We start from the raw sequence: 26,446 nt of genomic DNA, 5'->3' as shown, positions 1-26,446 counted from the left end.
GTGTAGTTTTGTGGTAATTTTGTGAAAAATAGCTGCACGCCCATCAAACTATCTTTCTTCAATCTTTCTTAAGGTGATGAGTGGCACCACTTCTCTGATGTGCTCCTAAAAAGACCCACAACAATCCATCTACAGTTTAAACAGCACCCAACTGAAAACTTAGGGCCTTATTAAAAATGTTAAAGTCTTCCAGCTACAAAACATTGCCACAGAGGAAATAGGAGTGACAAACATCTATCACATTGATTATGGCTCTGAGCTTCAATCTATGTTACTCAGCATCCAACCACCAGTGCAGCAGCAGCAGAGTCTAATGGACTAAACACCAGTCCTCCATCCCCTCACACAGCGTAAAAGGGCTGATTGCGAACCACCTCAGAGGCCATTTAGCCAGCGCTCCACTCATCACATCTGCTTAATTCTATTAAGATATCACTGTGTCTTCACCGGTGAAAATGCAGCTGCTCTACAGGCATTAAAAAATGTACCATTAAAAAGATAATATAAATGCCATTCACATAGAGGGAGAGGAAAACAAGAGGAGACAGGCACAACAGACTGCATGCAGAGGGAGAAGACTTCTTCTGTCAAACTCATGGGGTGCTGCTCAACACAGAGAGGGAAAAAAACACTGTGAGAAAAAAAAAACCTTCAACAAGTGAAGAAAGGATAAAAGCTTTTGGTATTCTTTTGTGATCAAGGCTGAAATTTTGAAGCCCCGCGAGATCTACAAAGGGGAACTGAACGCTGGCTGAGAACAGTGTGATGCCTTGGGATCAAACATCTGTTCTCAATGTCGTATCTGCTGCACTGAAAATACTTTGACAACCAAACATCAAAAGAGCAACCCAAGATTGGATTCACTTTGATTCTAGAAACAATACTTCTGTCTAAAACACCAGACTAGAGCTACTAATGTCAAGGATAAAACGGTTGCTTGAATGAACATGAGATCTGATTCTCTTCTGTAGGTCAGCGCCTTCGGGAAGGCAGGCATGCCTCAGCCTCGGGTGGCTCCAAGAAGTCACTTCTCACTGGGTCACTCAGGAAATTACAACTGAGGGAAAGGATGTGGAAGTAATCTCTGATGAAGAAAAAACTTGAATGTCTTTTAGCGACAGTAAAATAACAGCCATGGTACATGGTCTGTGAGGATAAAGGCTCAGCAGTACTGAGCAACGTGCTTTAAATTGCTTACCAACATGTTTAAAATTACGATAGTAACATGCAAACTAAATATTCTGAAGCTACTAATGCCCTTTTGTTTAAAAAGTATATTTAGAAACAGACAAACCCATCGATTAAATGCATGGAGAACTAAGTAATTACTAAGTGTGGCTAACAGTAGCAGAGCTAACACCCCTGGCCTTCTCTTCTCCTTGCATGACAACATCCAAATGCCTGTCTTTAGTACACAATGCCCCAATCAAGTGGTTGTAGGCTAGCTTATCCAGAGACAGTCTACATTCAACTCCTCCATTTTCTAGATGAAAATATGATCAAACCATGCTGCACTACTAGCCAATGGCATCTGTTGTCTTTGGCTGTTTACATCAGGGTAGTAGAGCATCATAGCTTTTAAGCTTAGCCACTGACCAGATGTGCAGTCCAGCTAGTGGCTGGGGACAGTACTACATACTGCTTAGACACGTCACAACAGGCTTTTCAGGCCTACAACAGCAGATAAAATAATAAACAGCATCAACCAATGAGTAGTTCTGGTGTCGACTAGAGGGAGTTGCACAGTAGTATAATAGTTATCAGTCTTGACTGTGGGCAGAGTAGTTTGAATGTAATTATGACACTACAGTAAGCACAAGGGGTGAATCAAGTGTTTAGAGTTTATTTAAATTGTTTTGCATGTAGAAAAAAAAACATAAAAATCCATTCAAAGATTCAAAAACTTAGCACTAGGCTGGGTTTACAGTAGATGAGTTTAGGCCGATGTATACCTGGTTCATCCTTTACATAAACCTCGACTCTCTGTAACAAAGGTCCGGCCCAGGTTCTCTGGTGACTTAAGAATTTACAAAACCAGTCTAAAACCTCAGAAGAGACTTGTTGAGCCAACCCTGAATTTTTTAAAAAAAAGTATGATATCTAAAATTAAAACCTGGATGATTAAATCAGTCAGTCCTTTCCACAGCCATTAAGTAAACAGCTATGTATAATAATTAAATAAGGGGCAAATACTGTTGTCATGAAGGAAATATTGATTAGAAGGGATGCACAGATCCAGTTTTGCTGATCCCAATACCAATACAGATACCTGATCCAATACCAGTGTTAAATAATTACCTGCATGCTTTACTGTGGGATAAGACTGGTAATGTTTTGAGTAAAAGACAAAAATGAGTAAATACAAAACTACTGGAGGTAATATTTTTTAAACTATACGTGTTTACATGTTTAACAGCAACAAAATTGCTTCAGAATTTACAGAAATGACTATATGATTGTAAAATCTTATACCTTGGAGACTTAAATATAGTTTAGCCTTAGTGTCAAGTTTGGATCGATCCTTTCCCACCGATACCTGATCCAGCTTTGAGGGGCTGGATTGGCTGGAACACCCGATACCAGGATCGGATCGGTGCATCCCTATTAATAAGCAAACTGAAAGAGGTCCAAAGACAGACAACCTGTGATGTTCCTATTCTATCAAACATGTTATAATCATTCTGGAAATTTCAAAAACATTTTGAATGCTTTTAAGCCCTGATGTTTTCAGAAACTTGGATTTCTCATGTGCTCCTCACATTTACTCAGAATACTGAATTTGGCTCTGGTGAGTGGGTCGTGGGTGGGGGTTTGGCTGATAGGCTTGTACAGGAAGTGGAGGAGATTTTTATTTTTTAATGATGACTGTGTTAATATTCATATCATGACCTCTTGTTTTAAAAACAATATAATGACAAATAACACTGCAGAAAGATTATTCTGCATCATTTGTGCTTATCAAGAAAACATGTCCTCCCTAGAATATTTCATTACTTTACCTGCATTGAGTCTTATAGACTTCTTGCTGATATTTTAGTAGGAAGCTGCCAAGAAAGAGTCTGGATAATATCAAAGAGAAAATTTTGTCTGTGCTCACATATGTAGCCCACACAGACAACACTGGGACACCTTGTGGAGTGCACAGTTTGGGTGAAAGGGGCTCTTAATTTTTAACTTTGCTTCCTCTCACACATGCAAAATCTAACTGTGCACTCTAGGGAGAAAAAATATTGATATTTTTTAATAGTTTTCATAGGTTATGTTTAATATAAGAGAGAAAAACCATTTAAAGTCCTGGAGTTAAAAAAAAATGGAAGGAAATCTCAAAAATAAACAATTGTGTTAGCGTGCCTAAACACAAGATTTAGAGATGACAACAAAAGGCTTCTTTTAGCTTTTGGATCTGGCTTCCTAAACATAAGGCAATGTGCATGTTTACAAAATTTTGCCATAAGCTGGTTGCGTTTCATCTTCTCCTTGTGGTTGCCAAGATGATTTCTAAATTAAATAAGCCTTCAAAGCTGGGATGTTGAAATTATTTATCCGCTTTACAGGGCAGGACTAAGAAATATTACATGAAGAGGAGGGAACATTCAGTATTAGATTATAAAATTGCATCTTTTTGAGGTCTTTTGTGTATCTCTGCCCACCGGGGTTAAGCTGAACTCGTGCAGGGCTGAGGACAGAGAAAATAGCTTTGTCCCTTTCACTATATGAACAAACAAAAGACAGAACCCTGTTTGTTCCTCGTGTGCAGGGAGGAGGGGGGAGCGCACGATGGATAAGTGGGAGGGGTGCATGTCTAATTGCACTTGTGCTTCTGTGAAAAGGGGAGGGGGGGAAGCTTTTTTTGAATATTCCATATGATGAGTGAGCGTCGGCTCCTTTCAAAGAAAACAGAAGCCTTGAAATGACAGACAACAACAACAACAGAGCAGCATATCCTGGGACTGTTTGACCTAAGTGGGACAACAAGCGCTTTCATTGCTTACTTTCATCATTAAATGAAAAATTAATTTTCTGCGCTCATATCAAGAAAAGCCTCTTTTTCTTTTCCAGTCAGATTATGCAAGAACAATCCTTGTGAAAATACATGCTAGGACTGTGTGTTTCTTCATGCACGTGTGCCGAGTCCTGAGAGAGATTAAAAAAAAAGAGAAAGAAGCTAATTGCGGAGACAGTGCAGGGTAATTAGTAAGCGAACATCACGTTTTCTCCTCAGAATAACTGGGCTAATTGTTCTGATTCATTACAGCGTGTTAATAGGATTGTCCCTCAACCTGTAGAATGTTTATGTAAGCTTAAAATCTCTCATACACAAGCCTCTAATTACAAAACACCACTGTGCGGCCCTAACAGACATGTGCACATAACTCAAACAGGCTGCAGTTTAAAAAATAAAAACAGATTTCATCAAATTATTAAAAGAGGAAAAATGGAGAAAAAAATATTTTTTTGTTACAAATATTAATCTTATTGGTTTTAAATGCTTGAGGATAAAGGCTGAAAAATATTTCCCATAATCTTCCAAATCCATCTTGCAAATTCCAGAAACAACACTGGCAGCTTTGTGTACAACTCAGTAGCATAAACAGAGAGTAATGCTTGGAAGCGGATGATGTAACAAATATATTAATGCCACTATGTTTTTGAATTGGGAAAAAAAAACAAAACAAAGAATCACTTGTGAGCATCATAGTTTCAATTGCACACACATGAAATTCAGTTAGGGTATTCTGTGAGTTAAAAACCTTTTGTGGTCAATAATAAAAACAAAAATAGTATTTTACACCTGAGAAGGAGTGACACAACAAGGCTTCATACCAAATACACACACTCACACACTCAATATGGCTCTGTTATATTCTTTTTATGTGGACAGATTCATGTTCAGCCATTGAAAGGTACAAACTGTCATCTCAAATCGCTCAATAAACAGCCTCTTCCTTTAAAAGCCTTGAGAGAAACAAACACCGTATCTTTCATGCAAAGTGTGTGGGTGCAGAACCAGCATGACTAACACATGCACAGATGTTCTGATATGTACGCGTCAAAGTCCCAGAGGGCCTTTCTTTGACCCTCTTATAGCTCTGAATCACAAAGAAGCAACAACCTTTTGCAATCACAGAGCAACAGCTACAAAATAAATCCTCCTCTGCTTTTTTCCATGTAGTGGATCATATATAATCACTATTTGAAATCTAAGTAGGTAATAAAAGCCCTGCAAAGGCATCTTAAAAATATAAGAAAAAACTTCAAAGTGTAGTCAGAGGAGTTCAATATTAGGTATAAATACAGCCACTTAAAAAAGAAGCTCTGAATGCGATATCAGCTTTCTGTTGTTTTAACCTACTTCTGATGAGAGCGGCACAAGGGCTTTTATGTTGGATTTTGTTCAGTGGGTACACACACACACACACACACACACACACACACACACACACACACACACACACTTTTATTCTGCATTCAACTCACTGTGATGGGAGACGTGCTGAAGCGGATCTTCCTCTTTGGAGGGATGTCCTCTTCTTTCTCTGCTGCTAGCCCAGGGATCTCCGTCAGGTCAGAGCCTGGGTCGTAGACTATATCCTCATCGTCTCCGTAGAGGTCGTCCTCAGCATCAGTGCAGCTTTCCCCCCATCCCTGGTAACAGGCGTCCCCATCTGCGTTAAAAATCACCCGCTCATTCCCAGTGTATTCCTCGTCTGCTTCTTCTGCCTCGTCCTTGGGAGATTCTGAAGGCTTGTCTTCTCTTGAACCATCCTCCTGGCTTTCTCCTGCTGGTGTGGTTGGGGTCGGCAGTGGCTCAGGGGTTGCATCCTCATAAGATTTGTTGTTGATCACAGCGTTATCTGAAGGTTTTGAAGGTTTGGATAGCCCTTGATCAGCAGTACGTTTACTTGATTCTGATGGTTTTTCATCTTCCTCACAAGAACCATTCACCTGACTTCCATTGAGGTGGCGTTTGTCCCTGCTAGTAGTCTCAACCTTGTTTGTTTTGTCTTGGTTTTTTTCCTCTTTTGTAGCTTTTTTCAGATCAGAACTGTCCCGGCCTGGACTGGGAGTCAGAAGATCCTCGGCTGAAGAAGATGTCGGAAACTTTCCCCCTATCCTTGTCCGATAGCTACGAACAGGAGACTGCCGTGAATCATCCTCACTGAGGTCGCCTCCTTGTCGCTGAAATCCGTCTGGTGAGTAGAGAGCCCGTCTGCTGACTCCTCTGTAGTGGAGACCTTGGTTATGGTGGTCAGCATTTTCAAAGACGGCGCTCAGCTGACTAACAGTTGGTGAAGATGCCTCTGTTCTGGAGCAGAGAGAATCTAAGGAGTCAGTACTTCCTCGGTTAGATCTTGCACCTCGCCAGTCATCGAGGTGCTCATGGGAACCCCGTTTATCTCGCCCTAGTGGAAAGACTGGCGATTGAGATTGGTCTCGTGAGTGCTGCTCAAACAACTTCCTTGTCTCAGAGAACTTTGCTCCAGCACCTGCGACCCTGTCGGATGATGAGGAGTGCTGGAGTTTTATCACTGACCCATCAGCCTTGTTGATGAAGTTGGTGGGTTTGACGAGTTTCTGTGGCGAGGTATCATCACAAGCTTTTGTCTTGGGTGCAACATTCTCTGAGCCCATCTGCATGAACATGTCCTTAATGCGGCTGACATGGGAGCCGTACTGGCGGCCCCTCGGTTGCTTGACCCGCTCCAGATCTTTGGGCCTGGAGTCTCCATCGATCTGAGGCTGGTCAAAGGCCTTTTTGAGGGCCTGAAACTCGGCCCGGTAGGCATTGCGGTGGGGGGAGGCACTCCGGAGGCAGGTCCTCTCCCCCGAGGCCTCCGTCTTCAGCATGATGTCGTCTTTGGATTCAGAGGGGATGTCAGCATTGCCGTGGCCTCATTAGAAAGTGGGAGCTAGGAGTCTAGTTTGACCTACCGCAGCGCTGCCTAATCTGATCCAGCTGATGATATAGCTCTTTAGGCCCAGTCACACCTGCAGAGATAAGAAGACATGTTATAAAAAGATAGAATCACTTTGTAACAGCATAATTACAGATTCCATTCAGATAACCATTCAAAAATGAAAACAATAACATCCCATTATTTCCTGAAGGCATGACTGCAAAAGTAGGTTAAAAATTGATCATACTGTCATAGCAACAAAACTAGTCCCAACGATTGGGGCCAAATAACTACAGACGTGTGAGGTGAGGCTCTTAGTACAAGGGAACTCGTATCAAAGCCCATTTGAGTCTAAAGGCAGTGTGATGATGTTGCTTTTTCAGCACTGCTGTACTGTTTTACCCTCTCTAATCAATACTCACTGTGGACATCAGCATATTTGAGCTCTTTCTGTTTCACAGTGCTATGCTGTAGAGATTATTGTTGTTTTCTATCCAGTCTTATTGTGTTTCACTTCCTCCCTCTTTCTGTTTACTACAGTTAGCTGTTGCTTTAGTACACTGCCACAACCCTCAGCTTTAAAACCATCATTGACACTATGGTGGTAATGGCATTTGTGGTGACAACCTGAAGGCACCAGAAATAACTTGAAAGCAGCTCAGGGATGAAAATTTATGGTATGTTCTTATTTAAAAGACTTGCAGTTCGGATGCTGAGATAATCCCTTCACCTTCTGACAGTTTGAGCAGGAAAAGAGTTAAATATTGCTTCAGCCATAAATGCCTAATCCTGTATGCAAACGCAGAACATAAAAAGGGATGAAATATAACAATTATGCTGATGTGAAAAAAAAAAAAAAATCATAAGAGACCATGCAAATCCATTAATCTAAGTTGTTCTGGAGCCTATAGTCTGGATGGTGTGGATGCAGAAGCAGCAGCAGTGGCTGAAACCTAAATGTCCTGCTTCAATATTCATTATCCACCACGCTTGACTCTTGCCGGTCCATCACAACATCTATGAGAAATCCTAGTGCAAACACGAATCTGTTAAAGCTTGAACAACCCCTTTCGCTGCATATTGCACAAAGGAAGAAAGTTAGAGGTTAAAGCTGAAATTGAGGCTTTAACATTGAGTCAGTGGGATGAGACAAACAGGCACCGAGCCGCACATCAGCCACACCAACACAACATGACAGCTCAGGTTTCCCCTTTTTTATTCTAATAAACATTTAATCACGCACATTTTCCCTCCTGTGCAAATTCATACAGAGATTAGCACACAAACGATCGATTTTCTCTGTGAAGTTAACAGTTAACTACAAACCACAGCGATGTTGCCCCAATGTTACAAAAACAAAAGACTTACACTCATGGCTCCGGCTTGGCTTGACGCGTGATACAAACAAACTGTAATCCAAACTCATCGGAAATATGGATGCTCTCGATGCTAAACCTTTCAAAAACACAACATATCGCTCCCACGCTGGTGAATAGCCGGGGACCAGGTCGCCACTACAGAAAGGTTTGGACACACAAGAGCCGCTACAACGCCATTGCAGGCAGTGGGTGATGCTGCCAGTCGCACTGTAGGGGTGTCTGTGCGGTTTGGCAGCTCATCTCACCGAGAGCTGCACTGTGGCAGCGTTAGCAGGACGGCACAGGCACATGAGCTGCTGCAGTATAGCAAAGTATATGTACTTAGCTGGAATGATAGCCGGTGGTTTGCAAATGTAAAGCCTCATGTGACAGGTGCTAAAACCTGAAATGCTGCAATGGTTTGGTCCGATAATCTGCGGGGCGGAGGGGGTTTCAGTGAGCTGCAGTCTGGCATAAATACCAGCACACAGCCACTGTAACTTTAGTGGGCGCTTATTGTTCATCAATGAGGTTTGGGTGGGGTGGAAAGGGTCAAGGACCACGGAGGGGATGTGATGGGTGTTCAAATCAGGGTAACTGAAAATGTGGTGGAAGGACCACCAGGGGGCCTCCGCTCGGGTTAAATATCGTTATCTTTATAAATAATGATTAATCTGTAAGTATAATGCTGCAGCTGGCCATTCATTCACACTGAGACTGTTGGAAAAAAAACCCTGAGCCATGCAAATTTAATTAAATAAAAGACTCTAATTTTAAAAACGTAAATTTTTAAATAGCTGCACCCAACACAGAATTCACTTAAAAGACGTTTGCTGTTTATTTTCAACACAGCCATCAAGGAGTCAACATCGATAGATGAGAAACAGGACTCACATAATGTAATAAACACAAAAAATATCTGATTATTTTAATAAATAACACCATGTTCCAGAGTGAATTTTGATGTGTTTCAATATATTAATGCACAACCTACTTTCAGTAATCACTAATTCACAGGTATGACTTGTGTTTTAATGAGATTTTATCATAATTAGTTGAAAAATGAAGACAGGTTTAGCAATTTAATACTTGCCTATGTTCCATTCTACTTAAAAAAAATGATTTGATTTGTCAAGCTACGAAACTCCCTCTATCATTTATAAACCTGTGCATTCGTTCAAATGCCCAATAGTACGTTGTGAACTGCTCTGTAACCATTTTACTTAGCTGTGAACTCACTTTCATGCAGTGGCTGGTCTGCATATAATATTTTTCATAGAATGGATGCACTTTTAACCTACATTCCACATTTTTAACAGCATCATATGGTATCACGGGAAAGCTGATTATTTGAAAGTGCTTTTTAGCCATGAGGTGCAGATATGACTGGCACCAATTTGCCCCCATGAGAAAACTATCAAACCAGGTCCCAACACCTCATTACAGCATGTTCTAATAGTTTTAGGTCCCCTGTCATTCACGGATCCTTTGAATTCACAACCACAGCGTAAATTGCCCTAAAATGTTGCAAAGCATGGTGAAGCAGAATGACACCTAAATCAATCCACACAAAACAGTATCCTCTCTCTGAGTAAGAGCTGCACTTTCCTCAGTCTTCATTACTTGTGTCACCTACAGTCTATAGTGATTGTTGTGATGCATTCGTAGGAGTCCAAACACTTGCTATGAGAAGATGTTGCTTAGCAACCTAAAAATAATCTTAAGGAGATAAAAGGAAGGGAGGGTGAAAGAACAGAGCAGCCTCACACGGCAGAGTACATATATTGGCTGGCAACATGTTTAACAGCACAGATTAAGCCATGAATCCAGTTTCAAACATAAATTCTTTAAAGAAGAGCCACACAGCGAGCTCTGTCATCATGTAAAGCTGAATAAGAATGGTTTTCTGCACCATCAGAGAGCTCTCTGACCTACAGGGAACATGTAAAGAGGAATTAAGGGTCCCCTGGCCCTTTAGCAAGCCTGACCTGGAGCTGAGGGGCCAAAACATGACCATCTGTCTGTTAGGACTGTCTCTGCAGGGGTTCTGGACAGATTGGAGCTGATTCCTCAAACATAACTGTGTCCTCTGACAGCTGGGCTGAGGAGGTGTATATTAGCTTGGGAGCTGTCTTGGGAGGATCACATCCAAATTTGCTTTAAAATGAAAGGCAGGTTATCCTAAAAAGGAGAAAAAAAACACCAAAGAAGTCCAATCAAGCTCAAAAAGGAAAAGGAAAGGAAAAGATGCCTATTTTACAGGCGTGATGAGAGTGATGATAAAAGGACATTTTGCATTCTTTACAACCCACATACAGTCTATGGCAACACACACTGTCGGCATGTATCTCACAGAAAGATATCCAGTCAGATAAATTATAACCCTGACGAAAACAACGTCTCAACCATTTACCAAAGGCGTGGTGCCGCTATTCTGATTCACATCTTTTTCTTTTTCTTTTTCTTTGTAGCTAATTTAGGTTTTACGAGACAACCATGTTTTTCCATCCAGATGTGCAGCCAATGGGCAGCCGTGCTGCTCGAGTGAAGGAAGGAGGCGGAGGAAGGAATACTGCAGGATGCTTATTATTATGGCTGTCAAACCCAGTGGAGATTAGACCTTAACATCCCTTTCCATGTCAGATTTACGAGGATGAAAGGCACCATGTCCGCAGCAGGTGTCGCGGTGTGGCTTGGTACGGGTACGTATCGATTATATTTGGGATTATCGGGGAATATTCACGCGCCCTGTCAGTGATGCAGCGTCCATGTTGGTTAGCTTGCTCGTTAGCCTAGCTGCTGTGCTCATTTTTTCCAGGATGAGGAGGAGACATGGAACAAACGGCTAACTGTAGGCAGCTATACCGTTACACGGGCCGAAACAGTCAGCTTTGATTAAACATATTTTACTCATTGTGTATTAAAGAATGAATATGTTTGGATCATTTTTCAACGTTATGCTCTGGGTTATGCTTTACTTACCTTGAGGGGGAAAGCGTATGTCCCCCGGCGCAGGCCTGTGTTTACATCTCCTCCAGGTGTTTTATGAACGCCTAATTAAACCGCTAATGCTAGGAAGTCGCTCAAGCTACGTTAATGATGTGTTGAGGAAAACACAAGGTGGCATGAATACACTGCTTTATTATGTGACGATGTAGCATATTGATCCAGATGTGTATCACAGGTGCAAACACAAGTTGTAGCTTAAAATGTACACTATCAATATTACATTGTTTTCTCAAGGAATACAGAAACAGACATCAACTGTCTGCTGTGTTAACAGGGTAAGATACTGTGCTGCTTGGGCAATCTTAAAAATATATATATTTAATCTTAATGAGCAATTTCCTGATTTAAAAGGGGTTAAATATATTAAAAATGTCTCGAAATTATATATTTTTAAATATCATTTTTGATATTTGTTGCTGTCACATATTTTGAACAAAAAAACATAATTAAATGAATTAAACTACATATAAGCCTAACTGAAGTAATTAAAAGATCAGATTTGTATTAGTGGGTTCATAGTGAATCAGCTACTGTATACTAGCTAGAGATCTAGGAACTTAATATGCACAATAGGACTTATGTATTAAGACTCAGCATTATTATTATTTTTTTAAAATAGAGTTTTCAATTTAATTTTTTTTGTTAATTTACAAGTGCAAATGCCAGATAAGCTAAATCTGTGTGAATTATGCATTAATTCAGAAAAAAAAATGTGCTCACATAAGATTTATTGCATGACTGACTGTTGTGTGAGACTGCATCTATTGAAGCCAGGTGTTCTTCACATACTGTGTGCTACTTGTAAGCCCTTTGGAGAAAAATTTGTTCAATTCATGCTTTCATTCATTGGTCCAGTAGTTTACATTGTGCATGCCTATGAAGCCAAAGACCCCACTTTGCATGAGGGAAATGTCCACATGCAGCGATCCATGGGCTTGAAGCAGAGAACAGCCTTGTACAAAGATGGTGAGTGGGTGTGTGCAGTGGTGCACTTCACGTGTTGACCCTCAGTCCCCTTTCCTGTTTTAACACAGTGTCATGCTCAACTGGTTTCCCATTAATTCTAGCATTATTGTTTTCAGATACACTTGAACTTACTTTTGCTGTGGCAGCAGTTTACTAAATTCAAACCTTCTCTAAACCTGAATCTCCTTTAAAGTAGAGTTCACCCACAATGAATTTTTTACTAGAGAAATGACTTTTTCCCCCTGTCTAAAATGATACTCATACTTTCCATCTATCTTACAGAGATAAGTGACTGATTTACATACCTTTTATGGAGTGCCAGAAGACACAGTCAAGTTTAATGTCTGCTCCTGTCTTTAGCCTTCGCCTTCTGTTTCTTGTGACGCATACAACTTTCACTTCCAGGTCTGTATTTAGAATTATGAGCCTCAAACGCATCACAGCCTCTTTCCAAACAGTAGCAATCCTTGTTATCTGTGTTTCCCCTCAAACACCAAAGAAGCACATGCAATCCTCCTGACCCCCAGACGACGTTCACACATAACGCTGATTCAACAAAACTGAAGAACATCCCTCTTTTTCTTTTTGCCTCAGCTGGGAAGAGACCTTGCTTTAGTGGAGTCCATTGCTGGGAAGAGGGTGCTTTAACTATCTGGCTCTGTTCCTGAGATTTTAGCCAATCAGTGGCCAACCCAGAGGGGCATAAAATCTAGTTAGCCATTCTACTACCCTCAAGGCCTGTGAGTGATCAGATATAGCAATATAAACATGTGTCAGTTCAGTTTTTCATAACTGTTATGGTACTTCTTGAAAGCTTGTGATTTTTGAGCCTGTTATCAGGATAATAAAGCTTGTTTTGTTAGTGTGCATCTATTTTACTGCATGAATAGACAGATTCCTTTTCAGTGGTTGGTTCTATATTAACCTGTAATTGGTAATGTATTATGTGCAGGTCCATCATCTCACAGAGGCTTGGCCGTAACTCAGCCTGCTACAAATAAGCAGATCTGATGCTATTAGCAGAGCCTTAGCATAGCTTAGTCAGTGATCTTTACTTACACCAGAGGAGTTTGCAGGCTAAGGTGAGAGTGAAGCAGTCCAACAGGGACCTGTGAAGCTACACTGGTTGACAGAGGGCTGCCAGGAGTGTTGGTTAGGCGTTTGTGTTTGTTGTTGAATGGGAGCTTTAATGTTGATAGGCTGAAGCACATTTCAAATCCCCCAGGTCATTTTCTATTCCTCAAACGATTAAGTGAGAGTGGGCCATCTGTGCTCGCCTGCCTGCCTGTCTCATCTGTGGCCGTGTCACAAGTGTTCAGACAGCAACCACCCAGATCTCTGAGCGGAGGAGAATAGCCAGAGTTTGACCTTGACCGGGAGCCTTTGACTGTGGTCTTTTGTATGGTGAAGAATTGATGAGGCCCAACGGGTCAGGGAAATAGAATCCAAGCGTGTGCCTTCAGAGGGGGATTTGCAGATCAGCTCAAGCCATCTCTTAAACCTGAATAAGGTTCTCTCTTGGTCTCTGAAAAACCTGGATCCTAATGTCAGGGGTGCTGTAGTTAGTAATGCTCAGGTGGTCCTTTGTATCTATTCTTTACAGGACCTAAAACCTCAGGTTTCTAAAAGCAGCCCCACATTTAGAGGCTAATAAACACTATTGATTGTTTCTAGCTGTGAGCCTTTGGGAACACGTGGCATATGGCCAGCTCAGCCTCTGTTTTCAGCCGCAGATGTAGCTCAGTTTAAGACTCATAAGGCACTGTTTTATAACTTCACACTTCCAGCAGTGCACTCACTCAGATTGCAGTTAGGTAATTTGGCCTTGTAGATGTGACCCTCTTTAATAATCTGCAGCTTACTGTGTCACCTAATCTTTTCTAACCCCTTTGTGCACCCTGGTAATAGATAACGTTTAACAACCAAAGATCACATACTGACTTCCTCTTTCATGGACAGGGATTAAAATGTAAATCCTTCTCTATTACTCTCTCCGGCAGGGACTCTCCTTGGAAACAGCCTGTGTTCCAGGAGAGGGCTTACAGTACAGTACAGGAGGAGAGACACTGTATGTTATCACATGGCACAGAAATGAATTATAAGCCAAAAAAGGTATAAAAATGTCTGACAATAGAGCAGTAGGCTGTCAATGTTGAGGTTTGATGGCTTCCTATGAATGTTTACCACTTTTTGAGCAATAAAACCCACCAAACCTGTCAAGAGTTTAAAAGAAAATGTAGTACTTCAAATGCTTGGTAATTTGCTTCTTCTTACACATTTTAGCTTTGATATTAGTTTTAGTTTAATTACAATTTACAATTTCACTTAGCAGAGGCTTGTTGTCCACAGCGTTGTACAATACTTAGCAATTGGGGGGTTTGGTACCTTGCTCAAGGGCACCTCAACGGTGCTCACGTAATTATGCTAACACCTCTCCAGCTATAAGCCCAATTTCAAGTCTTGGTTCATGACTTGAACCAAGACTTGGAACCTTAGCGCTATCGGCAGCCCGGTGCGGCAAGGTATCTGTTGGCTAACATGACAAGTAAACACTTTCAGTTTGTAAGTAGTTTAGTTGCCGTTTATATTCAGCGCACCTAACAGTCCAGCACTCTGAGACATGTTTGTAATGTGTAATGTTAGTGAATCCTGGTTATGTCATGCTAGTCATCTACCAAGCAGAGCTAATGTAGCCTCACTCTTCATTTTATTGATAGCCTCTGAAGTTTGAACAGACCACTGCAGAATAACTGCTGACTGTTGGTTGGGGTGAACATTAGCACAACCAGTTTAGCCTGTGTATTAGCCTTTAGCTCGTTTCTTAGCCTTTAGCACATGCGCTATCACTCTCCTGTTTAGCTTTCTTCTGCTCTTCTGTCCTTTTTTTGTCTGACAGTTAGGCTCCAGTGTTCACCATCACAACAAAATGAATCAGAAGAGAAAAAATACAGATATTTCTTCTTATTACTAAACTTTTTTGGTGTTGTCACAGAGACTTAGATGTGCCATAAATCAATCCCATCCTTCTCAACCCAATCAGAACGCTAAGAAGTAGCATTTTAAAATGACCCATCAGGCAGATATCTAGAAGGGAGCTTTTTTCTAGATCACTTAGAAACTTCTCAATGCCCCTTTAAAAATCACACCCAGCATTTCCCACTTAAACAAACAAACCAAAAACACAGCTTCTTCTTCACGTTTCATTTTAGTTTATATCATAAAACAGTTGTATTACAGACTGAGATAATACATGTGACACTGTCCCCTATTAGCCTTTATTCTGAACTGTAGATAGAGCTGCAGTCAAATCTGCTTCAAGGGTAAAGGATAAAAAAACTAAAAATGTATGAATTAATCTTACAAACATTTACACTTTTAATTTAACAAATGTCAAATTATTTGAGGGACTGTGCATGGGTGAGTTTTTCCAAACTAATTGGGAAGAAAAAACAATACCCCCATGCAGTTCTCCAAACTTCCTCTAGGGGTAGTAGTCCCCATATGGAATAATAATGTGAAATGTGTTGGTTCAGTGCTTATTGGAGGATAAAGCAGGAGTTATATGATGGTAAAAATCAGTGACATTTTCCTAGCTCAGGGCACAAACACAGCTTTTTCACGCCATCCTCTCTCTGTGCAATGTGACTGAGATTGTATTTCTGCAGGCTAGAACAGTTCATACTCTTTCCTCTTCCTGTTATGCTTCATGGCAAAGAACTTCAGCCCCTTTCTCCTCTTGTTCCAGCGCTTCTCCCTCCTCCCTCTCCTCTTCTTCTCCTCTTGTACTCTCCATCTCCCATGCTGTTTAAAAATTGAATGCCCACCCACTAAGTGGAAATAGAAAAGAAGGGGGTAAAAAAAAGTAGAGAATGGAGAAAACAGTCGAGCAAAAATGGTTTAGAATGAAAACAGGTGAGCCAAAGAGAGATGGGAAGTGAAAGAAAAAGAGGCCAAAGGGGGAAGAGCTGAGCATTCACCTCTGCTCCTACTGTACAGTTTTGTAAAGGGGCTTCCATTTTCCCCTCGATGCCCTTCACAAACACAGAGCGAACGTTTGAGTGGGACTAAACAGCAAGTATAATGGAGACGGAGTGGAATGAGGATGTGAAAACAGCTCTGTACAATCTGAATGATGCTCATCATTCACAGTTAAGATTTTTGCTTACTTGCTCACTCTGTGCAGCAAATGCAGTTACCCTGGTGAGAACGCAGACACCATGCAAGACTTGTAGACACATTTATCACTGTGGCAGTATTGATCCTCAATGCGTGAAGTTGGTAACCCAATGTGTGCTTTATTTGTTTTCACCTTGATTAACACTGTAGCTTGTTTTCTAATCAGTGCTTTAGGCAGGTCATCATAATGATGAATAAAAAACACAGTCGAGTCAAATATCTACTCTCAGAGAGATAAATTGTGTTTGTTGTAAATCTGTGTTTCAGTGGTGACCATCCTGTCAAGGTCGCATGCAGACCGTAACGTCTACCCATCTGCAGGAGTGCTGTTTGTTCACGTTTTAGAGAGGGAGTACTTCAAAGGAGAGTTTCCCCCCTACCCAAAATCAGGTATAAACCCATCATGTTGCATTTTCATATGATTTAATGATAGTTAAAAGTGTGTAAACCTGTATTATCTAAACAGATTTTTTTCTGGAAGTGTTTGGTGCAGCCATTTCATAAATGCAGCATTGCACCGTCTATTCATCATATCTCTCTCATAAAAATGCTTTTCTGCTTCTGGCAACACGTTCACAAATCAGCTAATGGGTCTAAATGTTCCTTACTGGATTGGTTTTGGAGCGAATCACATCATTAAACAGGCTCTACCCATAGGTGATGCCAGCAATGATCCAATCACTTTCAACACCAACCTGATGGGCTACCCCGACAGGCCCGGCTGGCTGCGCTACATCCAGAGGACGCCGCACAGCGATGGGGTGCTATACGGCTCTCCTACTGCAGAGCATGTTGGGAAGGCCACCGTCATAGAAGTGAGTGGTAGATGGGTTTCTCTCGGAGAAGTAGACCAGATGACGGGCTTTTGTTTGATATGTGGAGGAAGGAGAAGAAATTCTGCTGTGTGCAAGAAGTCCTGAAAGAAATCAAAGCAGTTACTGTAAATGATCCAGAAATCATTGGAACAGGAGACAGTATCACATGCCAAGCCTTTGCTATGGCACGAATATAAATAGTGCAGTTTGAAATTTGATTTAACGGAGCATGGCTGATTTTTACGCCTTAAGTAATAACACAACTCAATGTTACGCTTTGAGTCTTCAGACTTAAATTCCATTATGTTATTTTATGCCTTCTTTGTCCCCCATAAGCTACTGTAGGAAATTCTTTTCCCAAAAGGCTTAACGTTCCCCGGGTGCACATGTGCCTCTATACGGCGCAGTGTTTCTGGCTCAGCCTGGTCCAGGGGGGGCTGCTGCCATATAAGCTGCACTGATCTGAGCTTAAACTTTCACCCCTGTGTGTTTCAGATTACTGCCTATAACAGACGCACTTTCGAGACAGCACGGCACAACTTGGTCATAAACGTCATGGCTACAGAAGGTAAGAGGCGCCAGTGTGAGAGCTTAGGGCAAACACTGATCAGACTGTGTGACTTCCCTGATTAAATCCTCTGGGCACATTCAGTTCTCTAATGATTCAGGAGGCCGAGCTGTAGAGAAGAAGCAAAGCCATTGATTTGTTTTGTCAAGAGGACTAATCGATCATTTCTATAGAAAAACAACAAATAGTATTGATTCAAGCATGTTTTTATGTTTACTCTTATAGAAAATCAGCAAACTGTGATTAAGCCAGGTTATTTCATGGTTTATTGATTATCCAGTCAGCCATCACAGATTATCTACATATGTTGCAGTCCTGTATATGACAGTGTTAAAACATTATAGGTGGCAGCAGTTCCATTTGATTACCCCTCACATCTGTGCCCGTCTGTGTGCGCACATATGCTTGTTGACCAGTCATGGTACATGCAGCAAAAACATGGTCTGAGCCGGTAGAGCGCTCAGCAGATGTTTGCAGCTCTAACATGACATCACTCTTCCTCTGTTGTGATGCTATCTGCCATCTGGCCCCAGAAAGAGACAAAGTCATAACAGAGTGTGGCAGACACACCAGCGTCTGCAGGACAGACCTGTGAAACCTGCGTGAACTGTGCTGCAGTACTAAAAAATTAATGATTTCTTAGTCAGCAGAGCATTGCTTTAGCTGACCTCCTGCCGTCCCGATACTTCATCATTTCAACATCAACCTTTTTCACGGTTTTATTCACTCTCTTCTTTTCCCACCCGTGCACAGAGTTCCCTCTGCCCTTCCAGGCTGAGTTCTACATCAAAAACATGAACGTGGAGGAGATGCTGGCCAGTGAGGTGCTCGGCGATTTCTTAGGAGCGGTGAAGAATGTGTGGCAGCCTGAGCGCCTCAATGCCATCAACATCACCTCGGCTCTGGACCGTGGCGGCCGTGTGCCCCTGCCCATCAACAATCTTAAGGAAGGGTGAGTGAAGTTTGTTCAAGGCACCATGCATTGATTTTGTTTATTAAATTTCACATGTAGTCCAAAAACTGTTGGTACTTAGATATGAATCCTCATGAGAACTCTGGAGCCTCATGCAGCTTTTTGACTCCTTCGCAGTGGCTCCTTGCAGCTTTAAAAAACATTATGGAAATAAAGAATTTTTATTTTTCTTGCAGAGGGTATTTATGATTATAGACAAGACACTAAAAAAATCATGCGTCAACATTTTGTTGAACTAAATATGCTTCACATCCTGCAATAAAGCCTGTCACCACTCTACTTCACCTCCTACAACATCAACAGCCCACCAAAATTCCATGCACCTGTGGCTAACCTCAAGTTATACACCTTGATAAGACAAGTAAATAAACAAAAAGACAAATTTGGAAAAATTTACAGATTTTGATTCTGTGTGGACAGATTCATTCAACTGCCAACATTTTGGCTTGATATACATGCTTGATATGTGGCAAAACATTAGCAAACAACAAAAAATGATAAGTTGAGGGATATGATCAATATATGTTATCAAATTCAAATATTCTTTTGAAGTTTTTATAATTCTGCATGTTTCAATTTTTTTTTTTTTTGTACATTTTTAAAGATTGTAAAACTGTTTTTGCAAGTTTTTGTTTAAAAATCGTTTAATGTTTGCACATTTTTGTGAAATTCAATATTTTTGAAATTTTTAAAATCCCAATTTTTTTTTCAGTTTTTTTTTTTTTCAAATTTTTTTTTTTTTAAACAATTTCTGCAAATAATTGACATTTCTGCAAATGTATTTAAAATATCAAACTAAGACAAAACATGTACTATTTCATAAATTCAAAAAACTTCATGTATAGAAATTTATTTACCAAATTTTTACCGAATTGTACACACTTTAGTCTTTATTTTGAAGGTAAAGTAGATTTTGTGTCTCTGGGTTGACTGTAATCCAGGTGAGCTAAGGAAAAATGGCTCCTATGGAATTAAAGGGTTGCAGACACCTGGTGTGATTCTCCAGCGATGACCTCTTTGACTCTTTAAATCAAACATATTTCTTATGATTTCAGCCCACACATCACGCAGAGGTTTAATTTAATTGGGGTCATGGGAATCCACGGCTTGCTGTGAAGTTAAGGAGCAGTCCGGGCCCTGACAGACTCTGTCAGTTGGTCTCCTTCAGAAGGGACCAGCCCACGTAAACTGCCATAAGATGTGCATCAAAGATTCATGCAGATGCTTCAGAAGATGAAAGCATCTCATGAACACTCTGTGGAGGAGAACAGCTCTGACAGCATAAACACGTGAAAAGAGGCTCCATTTTCTCCTCCTCTCTCATGCTTTGTACATCCCTGTCTGTCCCTCTCCAGAGTGTATGTGATGGTTGGTGCTGATGTTGCCTTCTCGTCGTGCCTGCGGGAGGTGGAGAGTCCACACAACCAGCTGCGCTGCAGTCAGGAGATGGAGCCTGTCATCAGCTGTGACAAGAAGTTCAGAGCTCAGTTTCACATTGACTGGTGTAAGATTTCTCTGGTAAGGATGGAGCTCTGGAAATTTATACAGTTTGAAATTATGTTTCATTTTATATTTCGTAGTGAAACAGGTCACCTAAGGCTGGTTAATCTGGTGATTTGATATTTTACCTTAAAAACCAGAGGGGAGGGATAGTTATTGTAGCCAACAGAGCTGTATGTAAAAAAAATATAACCACCGTTATTACATACTGAATACTGCAGCCAACCCTGAGTTCCTGCGCTTGTTCTGTATATGTTCTGTCTGGGTGTAACTATTTTAGAATGTTTTTTTCAGTATATCATAATGTGTTATTTATGTATCTTTACTGTAGTGTTTGTTTTTAGATAATGATAACTTGACTATTTAGTCATCACTGCTAAAACTAAAATTCTATCAAGTGGTTTTGTCATATTTTTAGGGAAAACATATTTTTAGACTTAATTTAGACCACATTCACCTGACCAGTCCAGAAACATGTCTTATATCAAGTTAGTTAAAGAAAAAAATGAGGTTTCAATTGCTTATTACAAGTAAGAAAATCTGCCAGTGGGGTTGTCGAGGTTGGAATAAGAATCTTAACATAAAGCAAAAACAATACAAAGCACTGCAAGATTTGGTTTAAGCACCAAATGGTTAAATCTAAAAGATCAGTTTCTGTGGTTTCTTAGCGCATGGCAGAGTTAAGTTTGCCAACATGCGTTTGTTGGTTTCCATTACAGGACATAAAGTTAGTGTTCACATAAAGCAAGTTATTATCCTGTTCCACGATTAAAAACAGCTTTTACGAAACCTTCTTTTTCGTTTAAAAAGCTCTTATGTTCTCCCTTAGGTTGACATCAACAAAGTGGTCCCGGTTTACATCTCTCGTCCTGACCCAGGCACTGGAATCCTGCCCGAATTTGCCCCTTATGACCCCCCCTCTGAGTCTCTGAAGAGCAGGGACTACTTTTCAGACTTCCTCATCACGCTGGCCATTCCCTCTGCTGTGGCACTAGTCCTCTTCATTATCCTTGGCTACGCTATGTGCTGCCGACGAGAGGGGGTGTAAGTGTGCTCGGTCTTGTATTATCTTGTGTATTTCTGCTGATGTCGCTTCAAACAGGCCCACAAACATTTGAGGAAAGTGCAGAAACTCTTGAGTGAAGTGTATGCGAAGCAGAGTTGAAGATAGGATGGATAGTGCAAGACGTTAAAATGAGAGCAATGATCTGGACTTGGATTGCAGCTTGTCATTACCATCCAGTTACATTTGAGTTCCTCATGAATATCAGTCGGATTTTTCTTTGATTGTTTTCGACATGCACATCTGGATGTTTTGACGCACAGCAGTGACAGTCATCCTCAATAAATTCATTCATCATTCTCCATCATTTACAGGCTGGGAGAGACGTGCCCCCTCATTCACTCAATGTCACATAGCCCATCTCCATTTCCACTGTCTTTACCCACCAGCCCATCCACCTGTGTGTAGATGTGTGTTTGACTATTAATATTAGTATTTAATTCATCCATTTTGTTTTGTTCCTAGGGAAAAAAGAAACATGCAAACACCAGAGTAAGTGTTTTACCTCTCCTGCTGTGTTTTGCTTTATTTTGGCTCTGTTTCTGCCCCCCTCCTCTTTCTCTTTGTTTGCAGTTTTGTCATCTTTGTTGTCACTGACAGCTTTCTCATTTCCATTCATATGCTCATCTGTGTGTTGACATCTTTCATCCAATGGGCTGCTTAAAAATTCAAAGGCCAGATGTAGGTAATTAATGGTGTAGCAGTAGGAAAGGTCTTGAGAGATACATTAATCTTGGAGACAGAGAAGGCTGCAGTGTTAGGTAAGCGTGGATGTTATGTTTCTGTCTTGCATGCATGAACTGATTGCAGAGCTTCCTCCAGCAGAGACAAAGTGATTGCTCATGAAAATATTTAAATGTATTCCTGGCAAAGAGGCATTGCATATGGGCTGAAACAAATTAACAACACTGACAATGACAACAACACAAACTCATTTGTGTAAACTTCACTGCCTTTCCCCTCTCCAGCATTCAGCTAGTTCACCACAGCTCCATCCAGAAGTCCACCAAGGAGCTGAGGAGCATGTCGAAGAACCGGGAGATCTCCTGGCCTCTCTCCACTCTGCCTGTCTTCAATCCAGTCAGTGGAGAGGTGGTGCCACCGATCCATCCCGACAACTATGAGACGACCAGCATGCCCCTCATGCAGACACAGACGTGAGTTGGAGATTAACTGTGTGTAAAAAGCAACATTTGTTTGGTCATCTTAAAACTGAGCACCAGTGCGACCAATACACTCGTACAAAATGTCAGATGGCACTTAAAGCTGGGTACATAGGGAGGTGAAACGGTCCAGCAGCGCCAATTTTAATCAGCTTTTCTTCCTCCAGGGTCATAATTATGCATCCAAAGAAAACAGTGGTATGCTACAGAGTAAAAAATTTGGTTGTAAAGACGAAGGGGATGGCACACGCCCTGGTAGAAATGGTCACAGTGGCTCTGCACCTCCCAACCATCACATTAACAATAGACTGAGTTCAACCACAACACAGGCAGCTGGTAGGATGGTGAGAACAAATGGTACAAGAAGCTACACATCTGCACGGAGAGTGCACATTGCTGAATGCAGTTAAGTCTTCATGCATGGAGAAAGTTTAACCCTGCATTATAAATACCAGAGGGACCTGTATTTGACATCTTATGGTGGATACCTATGAAATTTTATAGCTTTGTGTTTAATATGTCGATAAGTGCCATCTTGTTTTCTTTTTCTTTTAGCTTCAGCTGACCGTATGTTGCAGAGATGACCATTGTTTCAGCCATTTTTCTGTCAGGGTTAAAGCTCAAATACTGGTTAACCTTATTGCTGTGTCCAAGGTTTCCAAGTTGCATAAGTATAGAGTCTCTGACATTTTATTTTTATCTTTTCTCCGCTTTTGTGCTCCTGAGAAATTGAAACAACAATGAAAAAAATGGAGGGACTTTGAGACATATTTTACTGCAAATATAGCAAAACAAAACAAAAAAACAACAGTTCATTGGGTGCTAGTTCAGCTGAGTAGTTAAAGCCCCACAGAGACTAGAGCCCAAACTGGAGCTGCCAATGGTTTCGCTCCCAGCTACTGCTCCTCTCTACACATTCCCCGTCTCTCTTTTCAGCTTTCTTGGAAAAAGAGGCAGAATTAAAAAAACAGTTGATTACTCACAAGCTAACATTAGATAACAGCCAAGTGCTATTATTCAACCACTTTCACATCCAAACTAGGAAAGTCATTCTCGGTTTAGGATGGTTAATTATGTCCGTCTTAAGAAAATAAAAAAAAAGTCCTGGTAGCTAGAAACTTGGTAGCTAACAGTAGTATCTGCTACTAAGTGGCTACTGTTAGCATTATCATCAGATATATCATTTACACTTAAATAAGGCTGAATTCTTTTCTCATTTTTGCAGTTTAGAAGAACTCTACATAGCTAAATAATGAAGAGGTGATAAAATGACAGTGATTTGAAATATAGACTAAATCTAAACAATATACATCCAGTTACACAGCAGTAAAATGTCAAAACAACACCAGACTATAAAATGAAGTGGCTACAGACCTCAAGGGGTCAGCATGGGTTCAAGTCCAACTTCTGGCCAAGGTTATAATAGTTAACTAAAACATAACTAAAAACAAAAACTAAAATTTAAAATACATTGCAGTTAAGTCAAACTAATAAAAACTAGAAAAGAAAACAAAAACGATAAGTAAACTAAAACTGTATCTTGTGTTCACAAAACTAACTGAAACTAACTAAAATTATAGAGAAAATGCCCTTAGTTTTAGTTTCTGACAATGTTAATAGCCTTTAGGATTTAAATTAATCCGACACATTTTCCCAACCAATTTTACGACAGTTTTAGGCAGTTGTCAGTGCTGTACAGCACCATCATAGCGACATACTGGGACGTGCTTCTTTACTGCACTGACTGGCTGTGTGCTGTGCTGCAACGAAACGTAGTGGAGCAATGAATCAGATCATCTGTGATAGTTTAACTGCATTTGAGTCTGACTTTAATTGTTTTTAAGTCTTTCTTTCTTGTTAGAGTCCAAGTTTCTAAAGATTTAAGCTCATATTATATTGTTTTATATAGTTTTTGTTAAATATTATTTTTATGTAATTTAGGTGAATATTATTTTTATGTAATTTAGGTGAATATTATTTTTTATATAATTTATGTTTATATTTTTTATATTAAGTTTATATTATTTTTTGTGTTTAAGGCAGCAGCCAACATTTCAGTATCAGCATTAACTGAGCAGTGAGCACTATGTTGGACTTGAAAATAAACAATATTAAAAAATATTTACTCTGACCTTTTTGAATCCTGCACCTGGTTAATAAGGTATGAAAAACTAAAACTAAACTAAAACTAAACTAAAACTAAGCCTTGTTGCAAAAATCAAAACTAAATAAAAACTAGAATGCCCACTCTAAAACTATTTGTAACTAAACTGTAATGGAAGTCAAAACTTACTAAAACTAAACTATAATGACAAATCCAAAACTATTATAACCTTGCTTCTGGCACCTGTCCTGCAGGTCACTCCCCACTCTCACCCTGTTTCCTGCTCCCTCCTCTGTCACCCACATGTAATCCCACTAACTCATTAGAATGTTTAATAAGTGAAATGAGATTCTCCTCTGATTTTATACACTTGGTTTTGAGTTTGCATCCAGTGGAATCCCCCTGCTGGTCATTGGAAAGACGACAGCTTTAAAGACCTTTAGCACTGGTCTCACTTGAAGAACTACCAACCAGTGTCCACTTCTGCACATCATCTGTGAATAAACATGCTGTCACAGCTGCCTGTGCTCACATGAAATGCACACATGCACCCATGCTCATTAGCAGCCACGCAGCAGTATAGCTTACAGGGGAAATATAAGTTGAAACAATACCATCAGTGTTTAATCTCACTTTAAGAACTCTAACCATGCGATGTTTACAGCTTAAGCTTTAAGTGAGCATGTCTGGCCTTAGGAAAAAAACACCACTACAGCTTAAAGAGACTCAAGCTGTCCCATGATTTTTCTTAATGGCCTTGAAACTCAGAAAAATTTGCTAATGCAACATGCTTTCACATGATACTAAAGGGTCTTGTGCTTTATGTTTGGCTGTTTGTCTCATTATTATTGTTCATGATTTCAGGAATCTGCAAAACCAGATTACGATACCACAGCAACGGCCATCAGGTGAGTGTTTCCCTCATCCCTTCATAGTTGTTTCACAATCTGATCTCTAATTCCGCTTGCATGTCACTATTTCCTTTACTAACATTTGACACAGGATAAGTTGTTGATCAAGATGCCTGATTCTTATTGTCTATTCATTTTTACAAAAGCTTTTTTTTTTTTTTTTTTACCAAAATGTGAGGAAAATGAAACTGATCCTTTCTTTTTTGCTATCTGCACTGTTTGTTTGGAAATCTGTCACTGAGAGTGAATCATCGTTTTGTTGTAGCTGCATGAGAAATGAGGCAGAGAGCTGTACTTCTTGTTTGGGCTATCTTGAGCATCTGTGAACCCAGTTATAGGTGTGTGAGCGCCCCCCTGTGAGCATGGTGTTCAACTGCATCACAGTTTCAGCACTAACCTACTGCTCTTTCTGTTCACTGCTAACAAAGGAGAAAATTATGTCATGTCAACATTTCGAAGGCTGGAGGTAGGTTTGTTGGTGACTTTTTGAAAAGGTTTTCTCCTGTTTTGAAGTAATCTTAACTCCTCTTTACTTTTTTTTTTTTTGCTTGATATGACTTCATTGCAATAACCTCTCTGGTATCTGTGTTTTCTAGGTAAATGGTATTCCTGAGGAGAGAAAGGTGGCTGAAGCACTGAACTTGTGACCACAAACTGGTGTTGAAGCCGACTTTGCTTCCATATCTATACCTTTTGTTTTTTTTTTCTAACAATTGTGCCAATCTGCATGCCTCGAGTGTTTTAAAAACTTACCGTCCATGTGCACTTACACCTCAAAGAGTGAGTGTGAAGAAGAATAAGTAAAGAGCTTAGCTGGTTGTTAATATAAATTAGAGTATTTTTAAATATGTGTAAATGTTAAAACTATGGAGTAATTGTTTTTACTTGCTTTGCACAACAGAGGAAAAGGGAATTTTACAATGAAATGCTTTATCTTCATG

At 40.4% G+C, this 26,446-nt stretch overlaps 2 protein-coding genes across 7 annotated transcripts in view; one reads left to right on the top strand and one right to left on the bottom strand.

Moving 5' to 3' along the window:
- Positions 1-8,611, bottom strand: part of ppp1r9a (protein phosphatase 1, regulatory subunit 9A) — a 63,484-nt gene extending 54,873 nt beyond the window's left edge. Inside the window, exons 1-2 of one of the 2 annotated variants that reach the window (XM_074686318.1) lie at positions 8,268-8,611; positions 5,479-6,990 (exon numbers count right to left, since the gene is read on the bottom strand). In XM_074686318.1, the coding sequence (XP_074542419.1) occupies positions 5,479-6,849 (1,371 nt within the window). In that variant the 5' untranslated portion in view covers positions 6,850-6,990; positions 8,268-8,611. The remainder of the gene's footprint in view (positions 1-5,478; positions 6,991-8,267) is intronic. The other variant, XM_074686317.1, reaches the window with a different exon arrangement.
- A 2,149-nt stretch (positions 8,612-10,760) lies between these two features.
- On the top strand, positions 10,761-26,443 carry sgce (sarcoglycan, epsilon). 5 transcript variants are annotated; one of them, XM_074686321.1, is made up of 13 exons: positions 10,761-10,959; positions 12,125-12,232; positions 16,676-16,798; positions 17,066-17,223; positions 17,719-17,791; positions 18,545-18,743; positions 20,120-20,282; positions 21,094-21,308; positions 21,793-21,819; positions 22,296-22,484; positions 25,459-25,502; positions 25,934-25,971; positions 26,102-26,443. In XM_074686321.1, the coding sequence occupies exons 1-13, from the start codon at positions 10,911-10,913 to the stop codon at positions 26,150-26,152; spliced, it is 1,437 nt and encodes a 478-aa protein (XP_074542422.1). In that variant the 5' UTR covers positions 10,761-10,910; the 3' UTR covers positions 26,153-26,443. The 5 variants fall into 5 exon arrangements, with proteins under 5 accessions (XP_074542422.1, XP_074542421.1, XP_074542426.1 ...); XM_074686320.1 differs by having other exon boundaries at positions 12,122-12,232; XM_074686325.1 differs by lacking the exon at positions 25,934-25,971 and having other exon boundaries at positions 12,122-12,232.
- Positions 26,444-26,446: the final 3 nt, after the last annotated feature.

This window comes from Halichoeres trimaculatus, unplaced genomic scaffold (assembly GCF_033239565.1).
Source record: "Halichoeres trimaculatus isolate MK-OKI-2021-1 unplaced genomic scaffold, fHalTri1.1 fHalTri1_scaffold_14, whole genome shotgun sequence".
In the NCBI taxonomy this organism is placed as follows: Eukaryota; Metazoa; Chordata; class Actinopteri; order Labriformes; family Labridae; genus Halichoeres; species Halichoeres trimaculatus.
Note: the sequence above shows the minus strand (reverse complement) of the source record. Positions and strands in the feature narration are given on the sequence as shown.